Genomic DNA, 14,623 nt, shown 5'->3' with positions numbered 1-14,623 from the left:
AAAAAGCAGGCAGGAGGGAGGAGCAGGGTGAACTTGACAAATTATATTTAATAAAACAGAGAAAACTGAATCCAAAACAAAGTGCTAACAACCAAAACTAATCCAAAGTCGCAAAACAAAACCACGACTGTGGCAAAAAAACGAACAGGAACAGAACCATGACAGAAACAAAGCTGACAGTTGCAAGCAAACAATGAGCCGGCAACGAGCGGTCGGGCCGGGAGTCCTTTTAAAGCACTAATTACCTAATGACCAACAGGTGTGCAGCTGCAGGGGGAGCCCTACCGTGCCACCTGTTGGTCTGGTCCCAAACCCAATCATGACAGTACATATCAAAGCTGCCAGTCTCCTGTGGAGACGGCTCCACTTGGCAACTGCGTATTCGGCGCAAACTGAGCAGATGCTCCCATGTCGGCCAGACCTACGCCATGCACGTCCGAGCGCCTACTTTCACCAAGCGGCTTGTGTCAGCCAGCCAGCGGGCTGAAAGAGACGCCGTCTTACGACGGCTTGCCTCAGGACGTCGGACCGGCCAAGCCGACTCTTTGCATGCGGCCTTCGTGTGCCGCTCGGCTCACTAATATTTGTTTCAACTCACCGCAAGTCTTGACACTCACTTCCATCCGACTGGCAAATTACGTCCTCAAACATAGTCAATCAATCATAATAATAATAATAATAATACACAGCATGATGCATACAGAGGATGCGGTTTTCCCCACGAATCGGTCGAACTCCCACACTCGGGCTTGCAATGTATTTCCTGTCCCGCATCATGCCGACACATTTTGTCAACCCCCCAACGGAAAAAAAACAAAGGCCCCCCGTGACCGCACTTTAACAGTGTAGTTGCGCAGCGGTGGGTTCCGGGGTTGCAAATATATAGCGGAGCCACCGAATTCCAGATGGTGAGCCCATTCTTCTTGACGGCGTGTGGTTACAACTGTCGATGTCTTGCTCAAGAATACTTGGAAATGCTCACGCTGGCCGCAGAAGCGCCGCTATCGCCGCGAGCGAGCCAAGCCGCCCCAACCAGTCAACAAGTCAGCGGTCGCCGCCTTTGGAGAAATGACTGTCAAACTCCGACGCTCGGCTCGGCTCCGCCCACAAGAGGCGGCGCGCTCCCAATTTAGCATTGGCCATCGCTCTGGGGTGGGTACCTGCTTCCGACTGGGGCTCGTGTGGGCCATCGGGCCTCACCCGAGTTCAGCAAAGAATAAAGACAGAGACGCTGGTGCGCTTTCAATCGCTTTATTAAATCAACGGTAGCGGCATTTGCATGTGCAGCCAGCGCACTCGACAATATCAATCGCTCACTTCCACGTCCCTCGGCCCGTCCCAGGCCCGCCTTTTAAAGCGCACATGCATACAGCTTCAGCGATACGACAGTGGTGAACGTAAGGAGGCGATCCCGAGTGGACGAAAACAACACCCGCATCGCGCGTGGATATATCGTCGCTGTCCGGCAGAATTTTCGAACTGCCAAAATGACAACTTTTACGGGAATCCAAAAAAACAAAACAAATGCTCGGCTCGATTGAGTTCCCCAGACACTGCTTCATTCAAGTTGCATGATAGCTCTTATTGCTAAAAAATTTTTTTTTAATTAAATAAATGGCTAATTAGTTATGCTGGCATTGTTGAAGGGTTGGGGCTAGCGAATCCTTCGATGGATTATATCGACATTCGCGTTATTTTGCCCAACCACCATCAATGTGGAATTTCCTGACACATAACGCAAGTAAATGGGCAACAGATCGATAGAAAAATGCACCGTCAACCATGATGTCACACATCCTTGGAAGTGGGGGGGGGGGGGGGGGGGGACTCTTCTGAGCAGCTTTCCCCATCATCCATCTCAGAATCGCAACACCGCTTTGAAACATGTCTCGGTCATGGCAAAGCAGTTGGATCGGACACGTGGAGACATGTCGCAGATTTCTCAACGCACAGAAACACACGCACACACAAACCAACTAATGAAGAACTTCTCAGGTGGGACGAAACTACCGCCTCAGGGTTGCACCAGCACCACCACCTCCTCCTCCTCCTCATGAGTTCGAAGAAAAACATCACACTGGCGCAGACGTGTCATTTCAAGAGCAAGAATGCAAAGTCGGCAATATTAATCGAAACAGCCTGGCAAGGACGCAACATCTGCACGACAATATCTTTTATGAGCGCAGCTCTTTGTCTTTCATTAGTGACTGCAGCGAGGCCATCGTGCTCCGACACCGTCTGATGTTGACGAACTTGGCGCAGATAACGAGTAGCGAGGTCAAAAGCGCCGTCGTGGGAGTCTCGGAAAGCCGCGATTCAAAGCGGGATCTGGACCAAAGCTGCTCGCGGGTTCTCGTGCCCAAGCTCATTCTCATGTCGACGCACCGCATTGAATTACAAGCACTGATTGGAGGTTTTCATTCCGCATGAAATGGAAGTAGACGAGAAAAGCTTGGCGGATGTCCCAAAGTCTCATGCTTGATGTTTTTTTTTTAATCGACGTTGTTGACTTTGGCATCGCCCCGGTTAGATTTGAGTTTAGGCTTGGTGCAATGTCTTTGTTTTTGCGTGGCTCTTGTCTGCATGACTTGGTGACTTGTGAGGATTTTATTTCCAGCTTTTCTTGTCAGTCCTGGTCCTTGCGTCTGTCACGTATGCGAGGTGGTGGTGGACCCCAAAAAGCAGGCAGGAGGGAGGAGCAGGGTGTACTTGAAGAAGTGTATCGATAAAACACAGAGAAAACAAAATCCAAAAACAATCATAGCCCAAAGTAGCAAACAAAAATAGCAACTGAAGCTAAAACAGAACCGTGACCGAAACAAACCTGACAGCAGCAAAGGAACAGCAAACAAACGAACATGACAGTAGCAAACAATGACCCGACGCCGAGTGTTCGGGCAGGAGTCCTTTTATACACTAATTACCTAATGACCAACAGGTGTGCAGCTGCAGGGGATATTCAATATTTCTGCACAATATTGAAGATTCTTATTTGAGGCGCTCCCGGTGGTCATCACGATGTCTTAAAACGTGAAATGAAAACTTGGAGAGCAAAATCGGTTGTCTCAAATTTGGAATTTGCTGAAAAACGTGACTTTGTTTTCATGTCAAACCAAAAACCAAACGGCGGCAGCTCTTCCAAACCGAACGGAAAAAGTGGACGAATAGTTCTGCGAGGTTATCACAGTTTTAAATGGATCTCATATTGGTCGTCAGATTTGAAAAGGTTGCTTTAAGTCCAACTTCCGATTATCGTCTTCATAGCGGCATGTATTTGTACTCCGTTTCTCCTCAGCAATGACGATCAGTTGGAGTTTGGTCGTGCTCTTCCTCCTTGCAAAAAAAAAAAAAACAACCCTGCCCCGCCCCCCTTTCCCCAAAATGTCCAGCCACCCTCGTGTACTGGCCTGTCACTGGGTATCGCCTCCGTCCTCTCGAACCCGCCGAACGGCCGCCCGATCGCGGCCGCAGGAGAGGCGCTCTGTCACCGCGCTTGCCGTTTTGTCATTCCAACATCAAGTCACCAAGAAAAGCTGACAGCAAACATTGCAAATAGGCCGAAACGGGACTCATGATGAAGACGTGCGATGCTGACAAAGCAACCTAAGCTATCAGCCGCCGGCTATGTGCAATGTGCGTGCGCGTGTGCGTGTGTGTCTGTAATTAGGCCCGCAAAAACAGAGGCAATCATCTTGGGTTGTAAATTGAACAAGCCTCAGCGGGACAAGCAACCGCTGAGCTATGACAACCGAAATGTGAACTGAAACACGCTCGTGCGTGGATTCGGGTGCAAGTGGCTGCTTGCAGCTGTCGAGGAAGTGGAAGTTGCCTTTGCACCAGCTCGAGCTCTGGTGCTTGAAACTGGTGCTGAAGCTGGCCCAGTTTCCCAGCGGGAGTGTTGAGCGCTGAACTCCGGCACCGTTGTTGCCCTGCTGGAAGACCGATGGCTAATGTGGCCGGCTAGCATGCGATCTCCGACTTGCGGCCAGTCTCGTGATTATCTATGACAACGAGGAAACAGAAGCATTTGCCGATTGACTGTTAATATACTCCATACAAGTGTAATTGATGCTAGGCTAAATTTGTCTAGCAGATGCTAACGGCGCATTCGGCGCTCTTGAGTAAATGCCGACGTAAGCAAATGCGTTCTTTGCTCACGATGTTTTGACTCCATACAAATACAGCACGCACCAGGCAAAACGTCCCCGTGAAGTGAAAGAAGTATGCCTTGAAAAATGGATGCAACCAGGCCAAAACTGAATGACCTATATGAGATGAGGCCTTCAAATGGTGGGAAAAAAAAAAAAAAAAGAAGCCGGTCAAGGCTGGGCGTTTGTCTTGGGCCAACGCATCGTTGCATGTTTGAGCCAGAAGAAGATATGCGCTTCAAGCCTCTAGTGGCGGGAGTCTATCCCGGCGGGTCGTCGCAGGGCTTTCCAGACCGCAACGAGAGGCGTTAGCTCGCCAGCTAACAAGCTTCCGGGGGCTGAAGATGAGAAACAAGTCTTGAGCTGTATGCGGTGTCGCTTCTCAAGTCGTTCTTCACATGATCATGACTGACAAAATACTGCTGGTACGTATTAGTTGTGTGTCATATTTCGTGCGCTTAGATCAACATGTCGTGTTGCGTCATTGACCAATACTTCAAGAAATTGACCAGTTTTTCCTGAATTCTTCCATCGCCTCTTGGCAACGTTTGAGTGTCGAATCGCTTTCATGCTCAGCTGCTCTGGTTGAATTTGTCCGCAAATTGTATTTTTTTTTGGGGGGGGGGGGGTTGGAATATCTGGATTACAAAGAACACATGTCTTCTACCCCAACAACCATGAATTTGATCACCCACTGAGCGGAATAATTTGTGTCACTTGGAGCCACCATTTGAGTACAATGAATCCCTGTGGCTTGATGTTGCGAACAAATTGTGCAGCTTGTTTTGCTTTTGTTTTTAATGACTGTTGGGGTGAAAAAGGAGGAGGGCTTCGCTCTCCGCCCCTCGGGGAGAGTTTTCCCAGAATCGCAGACACAAACGTGAACTCATCCTCATGACTGAAAAGTCAATGTCGCCCGTTGCCGACGATGAAGCAAGTCTGAGCAGGCGATCGAGCTGAAGGGCAACGGCCGCCTCGCGCTCCTTCCAACACCACGGCAGTAAAGGAAGCGGAGACGTGGAAAGATCGAGTGACTGACAAGATATCAAAACATACTCTGCCACGGCAGTACTCGGAATAATATGGGATTCCGAAAAACAACCGAATGAATTACCGGGAATCGCAAGTCTTGACGTGGGACTGAAGCTGCTTCTCACACTTGGGGGTGTGGGGGTGGGGGTGGGGGGGGGTGGGGTTCATCATGCCATTGATTTGCCAAAAAGTTGAGCTTCGAACCCAAATGGCCAACTTCCTGATTGGGGCTTTTTCAAAGAGAGAAAATTCACCCCCAAAAGCCGCTTCGAGCCGGCACGTACGACTTCCTGTTCAAACTCTTGCGATGCATGAAAAAGGTGCATCCTGGTCGGAGAGGTCGCCCAGCCAAATTGTGAACGGTGTCAGAGGGGCTCATTTTTCTCAGCTTTCCAAAGTTTGTCCCAGACTGTGACGCCTTGCTCTGCTCACGTGATAGAAGCGGATATCTGCTCCCGACGGGGGCTTTACTTGGTGGGTGGGTTCCCAAGCACGAGTCCTGCCCAGATTTTGGCTTGGGTCGGAGGGATTTTCCTTTTTTGTGCGTCTCGCTCCGATGGACATGGACGCTAAATTCCGTGTCATGTCAGGATGACTACTTTGATCCTGTCGAAATGAAATCAAGACCGGGAGTTTCGATGAAAAGAAAACAGAAGCGATGGCATTTGGTTTCGTGCATCATGTTATGTCCTCCGAATTTCAGCGAAACTGGCGTCAAGGAGGCCTTTCGCCGAAATACGCACGCTTGCAAAATCTGCCGAGTTTCTTAGCATGTTGAGGCCTTCCCAAAAGCAACTCCAAGATGGGCTTCACCTTCGTTCAAGGACCATCATAAATCACGCTCAAGTAGAGGAAAAAGCTTGCGGCAAAAAAGAACGGTTTGATGATTTGGTCGAGGTGAACGATCCCGCAGTGATTACACTGGCAGGCAGCTGTACAGCGTGAACTCAAAGCCCACCGTTCCGAAGAATTGCGTTGAGCGCGCAAGTCTGCTCAAAATAGGAAAACCGCGAGCTCAACCTGAGAGCGCGCGGCTTACAAGCGCAGCGCAGCTTTGAGGTGAACGGCGTGTCGGCCCGCACAACAGACAGCAACCTCAAATTGAACGCGATATCGGCGCTTACTCACTGGCGAAGCCAAATCAAATAAAGTGAACTGAGGACAAACCGCACTTTCTCTCAACTGATGTCCCAGTTTTGGTCGCTCAGGACCGTTTTCAACGCTGGCAAGCGCCAACCGGCGACGCCAGCTGCGAGGTTAGCCGAGGTCCCGACTTGGCTGCTGTTTTTTCCCCTCTCTCTGATTGACATTTGCGCTGTGGGCGCATGCGAGTGGACGCCGAGATGTGGCACGTGACAAACAAACATGATGCGTTCAAGCCAGGCCACAGAATAAGCCTCGCTTCGGCCGAGGGTGACGCTGCTGCAACCTTTGTGGAAATGGCATCCTGTTGCTACCGTTAAACTCACTAAAGGTGGCGCTGGGGTTCGTTCGGAGCGCGGCTGGACAACAATTGGCTGCGCATTTGCGTAAAACCAAGAAACAACTTCACGGTTTTCGAGCGTATTAACAGAGATCGCACTGAGAAGAAGAAAAACCCCTGCCGCTTAAGAGCTGGCTAGCGTTCGAAAACAACGCGCTACCATCGTCGCGTCCGGTCGAGTCACCTTTACTTCTCGAGCCCTGAATCAGTCTCAAAGTCTCAACAGTCTCAAAGTCTCAAACAGTCTCAAAGGGCTTGGCATGCCCGCAGTGGACAAATCATGACATCCCTTGCCAGGAGGGCAGGGAAAAACTCCGAAAACCCCATCTGGGGAATAATAAGAAACCTTGAGAAGGGACCGCAGATGGGAAGATGAGCGGGCTGCAATGGATGCCCAGTGGGCAAACATTTGACACAATCTCGTATGATACAGCGTTGGTTCGAATGACATCAAAGTCCAGTGAACCAGATGAAAAGGCTGCAGGGAGACACCTTCGGAGGAGAGGCGGGTCCCCCTCCGGTTGGTTGATGAAAAGAATCTTCCTAGCAGCGCCTCCCAGTGGTCGACCAAGCTTTGCAAATGCTGTGCATAAAGTATCAAAACATGCAACGTTTGCCAAAAGTACACCTCGCCCGTCCGTTTTTTCTTCTTTTCAGACCAGACAGATGCTTTTTGAACGTCTCAGTTTGTAAAAATATAACGGGCTCATTTTGAGAAAGACAATCCAAACGTGAAGGATTTGAAAGATGTTTGACACAAGATCAGAAAACCGAACGGCAACATCAAATGTTGCCACATGGTGGACCCCAAAGAGCAGGCGGGAGGGAGGAGCAGGTTGTACTTGATGAATTGTATTAAAACAGAAAACTAAATCCAAAACAAAGTCCCAAGAACAAAACGAATCCAAAGTAACCAACAAAACCACGGCAGAAGCAAAAAACTCAATAACAGAAACATGAGCGAAACAAACCTGACGGGAACAAACAGCAACAAACCAACATGACAGTAGCCAAGAGCAAACAGCAACAATGACCCGACGATTAGTGCTCGGGCTGGGAGTCCTTTTAAAGCCACTAATTATCTAACGACCAACAGGTGTGCAGCTGCAGGGGAAAAGACCCACAGTGCCACCTGTTGGTCACAAACCGAAACATGACACACATGGAACATCTCCCTCTGACTTGTGCCAATAAGTACCTTTGACAACAAGCGTGAAACTTCTCACAGCCGGGCCTGCCGCCGAAAGATATTGGGGGCATTTGAGGACATCAAAGTCCTTGTTCTCTCACCAGCCGATCAATGGACTCAAGAGTTAGCCCAGTTTCCATGAGAACCAGATGCTGGCTAAATGGACATCCGCTTGATCGGTGGAGATCAGGCGAGACACGTCCAGTTGAGCACATGGGAGGATGAAATGGACAAAGTCGTCCCGCGCTGTTGAATTGATCATGCGCAGAGAGCACAAGCAAGAGGGAAGGCAAGTCGACAGGTGAAGAATGATGCAGTAGCTATTCCAAGTGGCATGATGGGTGGGGCCATCGTTTTCGACAAGTGTGCCGCAGAAGTGAGAGACTTTTATGCCGTGAGGTGGACACATTTGATCCCAGATGCAAAGACAGTTTTGCATGAGGGGGATCCTTTGGGTGAATCTCCAGGAAGTAGTCTGTCAAAGAAATTACTTTGAATTCTGTCGGATTTCTTGCACGGGTCTTGCACCAAGTATTTAGCATGTGTATCCTGGCGGTATCCTGATTCTCTGCAAAGTCTGTATCCATTTGTCGTCCACACCGTCCCAAGCCTTGAAGCAGTTGCAGCAATGGCATGTCAGTCCGAGTGCTCGGGTAGCACCTGAGGCCACCGGAGCACCTCGGTGCGTAGACCTCACGCGGCTCCCTTTCCGGTCGGGCACGAATTCCGTTCACGGCGAAGGTCACCTCGGGACACGCATCCAAAAGCTCGGGGATGTGCAACCCGGACATCGGAACACCGAGCGCCCGAGTGAGGTTGCCGCTAAGGAATTTTCATTGGAGAGCGGCGCCCTCTGGAAGGACAGTCCAGTTTGAACTTGGGGATGCTCTGCTTGAAGGGAAACATCCTGACAGCTGTGACTGCGTCCTGGCCGCCCGCACGGCTCACGTTGCCGTGCTTCAGCAACATTATTGGCCTTTGCACTGGATCACCCTCACGTTTGCCTTCTGTCAAATCGGATTTTTTGGTTTGGATTACGCCTGAAAGAAACTGGCCTTGCTTTGACAATATTCAGTGTTATTGGAGACCGTAATAATTGCCGAAAGCCAACTCAGCATTTCTTCATCAAATTACACAAGCGAAAACCGCCAACCTCTTTGGCTATTTCAACGACGACGACTACAATTGCTACTTTTGCACTATTGTAGCACCAGTGCATGAAATATTGTTTTGCCTGAGATTGATGTGCTCCACCAAAAGCGTGTGGAAAAACAAAGTGATTACGCTGTGGTTTTTCTTAGAGTTGGGACAAGAAAGTGTTGACTTCCTGACTTCCCGATAGCGGTATAAAACTTGCTTTTCTCTCGGAGTGTCTGTTTCTTCTCCTTCCCTTGCAATCGGAATCATTAATTGGCACAAGAGAGGTGCGGAAAATGAGGGCAAAGTGTCAATGCTCATCATAAGACAAGTGCAAAGAAAATGACAAATGTGTCACAAAGCACTGACACGACGACTGTTTATGACGCTCCTAGCAAGGAGAAAGAAGCTATTTCAGTGTCTGATGATTTTGGCGTGTGAATATACACCAAGTGTTAAGCAGGCTGTTTTTGTCATGATTTTGCGCCTTCCCGCTGAGGTCCTTATAAACAGTAAGGGGTGTGATCCAAAGCAATCTTTTTTGCCGGCATCATTATTATACAACGCTATGACCTGCGGTGGTGTTGGCAAGACTCAAAGAACATCGGGGCCATCTATCTGGTAGCGATTTGTGCGATCGCATAACTTTGGTTACCGGATTCTTGATCAGAAACACGCTAAGGCTAACTTGTTTTAGACACTGACGAATATCAAACTGATGAGTGTCATGCGACCTTGGATGGTCCAGATCACGGTTCTCAAAGTCAAACTCTGATCGGGACCTCCGCCTGCAAAAGCTTCTCACCAATTTTCAAAAGAATCAGAGGATAAGAACCAAATGCAGGAACAACGATGTCATATGATGGGCCGTTTATGATGTTGACGCACATGCGGTAAGAGATGTGAAACTTCCTCACGCTCCGGCCACACGCCAGGACGTAGCCGTTTACGTGTCCGTCCATCTATCCATCCATCCATGCATGCATTTTCTATGCCGGGGAGTCTTTCCCAGCTGTCATCGGACATGAGGCAGGGGACACCCTGAACCGGTTGCCAGCCAGCCACAGGGCACACATCGACTAAAAACCATTCGCACTCACACCGAGGCTCAATTTCGATTTGAACCCGCAATGCTGACCTGCATGAAAATGCTTGCGGGAGATTTGTCTCGTTCCCCGTCAAACTGTTTTCCGCGACCACGTGAGAGTGCGCGGCGTACGTCACTTAACGCTCTTCGGTTTGCACCGTTGCCTCAACTTAGCCTTTAATTCAAGGGCGATGGAAATGTTTTCTTATGACCGCCGTGCAAAAAATTCTCCGCTCATCAACGCATTATGGCGATATTGTGGCTGCGCGTTGCTCGGCGACGCCCACCCCCCCCCCACCCACAAAAAAAACGGGCAATAGCCAAATAAGAGTGGAAACGTACACCCTGCGCTGCTGAGGCGCAAGGATCCGACGCCGCGATGAGTGAGATGTTGTTCAGAAAGAACAACCTTTCACATGAGCCGTTCAAGTCAAATAAAAGACGATCGGAATTGGGCGGCGAGCGTCAGGCTAAGATTGGATTTTGGAGGTTGGAGGAGCCAGATGGCAAGATTTGAACCCCGAACCTCCGTACTGTGATGCCAGCGAGATATCCTCCGGGACTCGGCGGCTAAATCTGTGTCCGGTGGGAAAGACGAGGCAAATAGGCCCCAACCCGAGACGTAATTCCATTCACGAGATGGGATCGTGCTGGCTTGTTGACACTCAAGTGTCTCTGGGGTGGGGGGCTGGGGGGGCGTGTGGAGGGAGCGCATATGGAACATGACTTTGGGTAGCATGGGAACAGTCGGGCCCGGTCTGGGAAAGGAAGCGGGCCGTTCGTTGCTGTTGCGCAATCAAATCAGCTCCGAGGTGCAGCGATAAGAGCGGAGGAGCACACAGGCTGCGACCGCTCGGCCATCTGTCGCCGTTCCTTGAAGGACGCATCGATACATCGCAGTTGCCCGTGAAAACGACACCGCAAATGGTAGGTACTTTTCTTCCATTTTCACCAACCGGAGGATTTTTCCAATTCTACTTTTGCTGCGGGACATGTCAAATGAAGATCAAGATGTCAAGTCAGCCGCGCTTGACGTCTCGAATGCCGGCCACTTCCAAACGGGCAGGGCGCAACGACTCGGATCAACATGAAGCGTGCGACGCCACCTATTTTGGAGGCGCCAGATATTTTTGTTTAGTCACTGTTGAGGGGCTGAGAATCAGATCGTTTGGACAGTTGGAAGTTAATGATGAATCGCTTCGCAAAAATGAATTCGTTGTGGCACCTCGACTTGCAATCGCCACCGTTTTAGCCCGTCCAAAAAGCAAACGGACAACTTTTGTCATTTGTCTTTGAGCCGTTGTCAATCCCATTTCTTGTCCGCGGCCGTACTTTCACACGCGCAGCCGGAATGGAATCGACACGCTTCTGAGCAATGACGTGCGCGCTAAACACGGGCTTTGTTTTGTTTTGCTCGAGAGACTGGAACCACTGCGACTCCGTCACTGGGGAAGGTGCATCCGCTCACAGTTGAAACAACTGGCGTGTAGCGTTTGTTTCTTTGTTTTGTTTTCCTTAACCCTTTTGTCCACTCGCATATGCTTTGACTGTCGGCTTCCCAGTGGATATGTTGATGAATCCTTGGGAATTTCCAGGAAGGCCACGATTCCTATCGACGGTCTTCCAAATGATTGCAGATGCGGTTTCTATCCCGACTGCGTGTTTAGATAACAAACGTCCAGCATGTTTAAGGAGGAGGATCTTTGAAGCGAAGCGATGGTGCAACGCCTCTCTCTGGCTCAGCACCACGGAACAGGTTCAGCAGTGGAGTGCGTTTGGGACAGAAAGAGAAATAAAAACAGCTGCCCGACCTTCATCTTGTCGGTGACTTCTGGTTAAATTAGGTGAAAGGTTTCTTCTTTTTCCCAGACGGTTGTCATTTTAAAAAAAAAATTCGTGGCTCGAGCCTTCCTGGGCACTGTCAATACTCGGGATGCCTTATTTGGAGGGTTTTCCAACCCGGTCGGCCGTTTCGAACTTAACTGTCCTCATGTCAACCAGGTAAGTTTTTTTTCTCAGGTATACGACGTTCGCTTTAACGTCCAGTATTTTCGCTTCTGCCGGCAGAGGATGTTGACTTCCCGCACGATGGCGTTGGTCTTCTTCTGGACGGGTAAGACGACGCCAACGAGGAAAGCGCACATCGCTTTTCGCTGCCGATGACATCCGGCGTCTTCGTGTTTTGTGCTTTTTCCAAAGTTTTCTCGCATTCTCCGGGGTCATCACAGACAATGATCCACCCGTGCGACAAGCGCATGTTTGAGAGCAACGTCCACATCTGCCGGTCGGCTTTCAACCAGAGCATGGAGACGAGCGGCTACCGGCGAGGATGCACGTGGCCGGCTGTCAAACGGTAACGTGGACATTCTTGGGAGTCATCTGAGGGGGACGGTTGACGGGCACCCGGCCAGCGCGAGTTTGTCACGTTTACATGGACCTCGTCTTCCTCCGCAGCGTCTACTACGATCTGAAGCTTTGCGTCGATCGCTGGGCCATCGCGTCTTTGTGTCAGAGTCGCGGCTCTCTCGTGGACGACCTCTTCAGGGAAGTGCATGGCAAGTACTTTGCTTCCTGCGGGCAGGTCCGGGACCCGCCGGTCGGCGGCCTCGTCGCGCTGATCGCGCCGGTCATCGTGGCCACAGTCCTGATGCCGTTTCTGTTCGTCAAACTGGCCACGTGGAACACGGACATCGACGTCTGCCCAGTAGGCTGAAGCGGATGCCGAGATATGTTCCAGTCACGCGGCGTGTTCATTTAGTCTTGACTCACGTGTCCGAGTGGCATTGCTCTCTCTCTTTCCTGCCTCGAGCGTTACTGTACGAAATCGTGATTGTTGTCATCTGGCTGAACATGACGATGGGAGTCCTTCACCAGCAGCTCCTCCCCTCCATTGCGAGCCGCTTGACAGCACTTGGACCCGATGTTTCAAGGCCTGCAGAGAAAATCGTGTCCCGTCACAACGTGAAAATGAGCTTTTCGTAATGTTCGGCAGAACTTTGATGCTCAGATTTGTTTTGTTTTCCAACGCCTCAAACTATTAAAAAAAAATACAGATTTTTTTTCTTTTTTGATTTATTGTAGACAACTAAGAAGCGGCGTGCACAACAATGACTCACCGCACTGCTTGTGTTCCACATCAGTGGCTCGGGACAAGCGCCTTCCTCATTCACCTCATCGCTTTGGCACACGCTTCATAGAACCTACCGTGACTTGCTCTCTGCTCTTATTTTTAGAAAATGCTGATTGTTGCTATATATCCCGGCAACTCGAACAACCCCAGTATAGTCTTGTTAGGCACCAAGGAAGCACAGCATCGGCCCTAGCGCCGAAGCGGCACCAAGTTTTGTTGGGCGGCAAAGGGGTGTGAGTGCTCTGGGACGGATGAGAGGCCGACGGAAGCGCCCGCCGCACGTCGAGAACAATAAGAGCGAGACGCGCTTACACATCAGAGTCTCCAATGAAGCCAGAAGAAGTTGCTGGATTTGTCGCTGGTGGCTTTTTTGAATCGGGAGTCGCTCGAGGGGTCTGAAAAGTGGCCAAACAGAGCGAGAAGGTGGCACCACCGCAAAAAGGGCATCTGGGACGTCACGTCACATGACAAGACGCCGCCTTGACGCCAACACACTGCGGCTTCGTTTGCACACGAACGCCGTACCACCCAGATGGTTCTCGCCGAACATTTAGCGTCCTCCTCGGCAGGGATTTTGTTGATATTCCGCACGCGTAAATCAGGTGTCGAAAGCGCGGCGGCTCCAGGGTCTGCGGGTTCGGCCAAGTGAGTCAAATGACAAGAACGAGGCGGTATTGAGAATGGAAGCTTTTCAGAAGCAACACAATAGTTCATTTGGGTTTGGGGTTTTGTTTTGTTTTTGTTCGTGCCCGGGATGACACATGCGGCAATTGTTTTTGCGTCTCGGTTCCCCTTTTGTAATTGTTTGGCTTGTGTCAGTAGCATACATCAAGCGGCCATGCGTGACGCTTTTGACGTTTCTTCGGGGGTAACATCCAGGCGGGCCATTTATTCCTGGCTCGGGTTTGTCGCTTTTTTTTTTTTTAAAGACGTCAAACATTTCCTCATGGCTGGGTGTGTCATTCTGTACATCGGCGTAATAACTGTATTTTTAAATTTGGCACAACTTTTTATAGTCGCTGTAATGAAAAGCCAAACGCCATCATCTCCCCAAGCCTCGAGACCATCCAGAACTTAAAAGATGCCTGGAAGTGTTTGCTTTTCACAAAACGTTTCGTTGGATTTTTTATTTTTATTTTTTTGCGGTGAGCTCTGAACTCTTTCGACGTGTGATTTATTGCTTGGTGTGATATTGACTGTGAGTGGGATCAAAGAAAAGCTGCCTACGGTTGAACCTTCCTGTCCTGCAATGGCTGAAACACAAAGAAAACAATTTGACATCAACCAAAGGAACAACAAACCAAAACCCAGGACAGTGAAACAAGCATCCGGAAAAAGCGAATGGCATGATGACCAAAAGGTGCGACGCTGGAGGAGAAGCCCTCTCAAGCCGGGAATGTTTGAAACGCGTTTATTT

General features: G+C 50.0%; 1 protein-coding gene across 2 annotated transcripts; it reads left to right on the top strand.

Moving 5' to 3' along the window:
- The first annotated feature begins 10,834 nt into the window (after positions 1-10,834).
- Positions 10,835-13,134, top strand: LOC147198651 (receptor activity-modifying protein 1). Of its 2 annotated transcripts, none has more exons than XM_086123857.1 (4): positions 10,835-11,003; positions 12,144-12,189; positions 12,276-12,429; positions 12,531-13,134. In XM_086123857.1, the coding sequence occupies exons 1-4, from the start codon at positions 11,001-11,003 to the stop codon at positions 12,787-12,789; spliced, it is 462 nt and encodes a 153-aa protein (XP_085979983.1). In that variant the 5' UTR covers positions 10,835-11,000; the 3' UTR covers positions 12,790-13,134. The 2 variants fall into 2 exon arrangements, with proteins under 2 accessions (XP_085979983.1, XP_085979982.1); XM_086123856.1 differs by having other exon boundaries at positions 12,096-12,189.
- Positions 13,135-14,623: the final 1,489 nt, after the last annotated feature.

This window comes from Hippocampus guttulatus, chromosome 11 (genome assembly GCF_054856545.1).
Source record: "Hippocampus guttulatus isolate MCC_2025c chromosome 11, RoL_Hgut_1.0, whole genome shotgun sequence".
NCBI classification, from domain to species: Eukaryota; Metazoa; Chordata; class Actinopteri; order Syngnathiformes; family Syngnathidae; genus Hippocampus; species Hippocampus guttulatus.
This window is presented reverse-complemented; position numbering and strand designations above follow the sequence as displayed.

What these genes read in the sequence shown, in the direction of transcription:
- LOC147198651 (XM_086123856.1), top strand. An exon ending in GTTGGTCTTCTTCTGGACGG is followed by an intron (nt 12,190 to 12,275) that starts GTAAGACGACGC and finishes CTTTTTCCAAAG; the next exon opens with TTTTCTCGCATTCTCCGGGG. An exon ending in ACGTGGCCGGCTGTCAAACG is followed by an intron (nt 12,430 to 12,530) that starts GTAACGTGGACA and finishes CTTCCTCCGCAG; the next exon opens with CGTCTACTACGATCTGAAGC.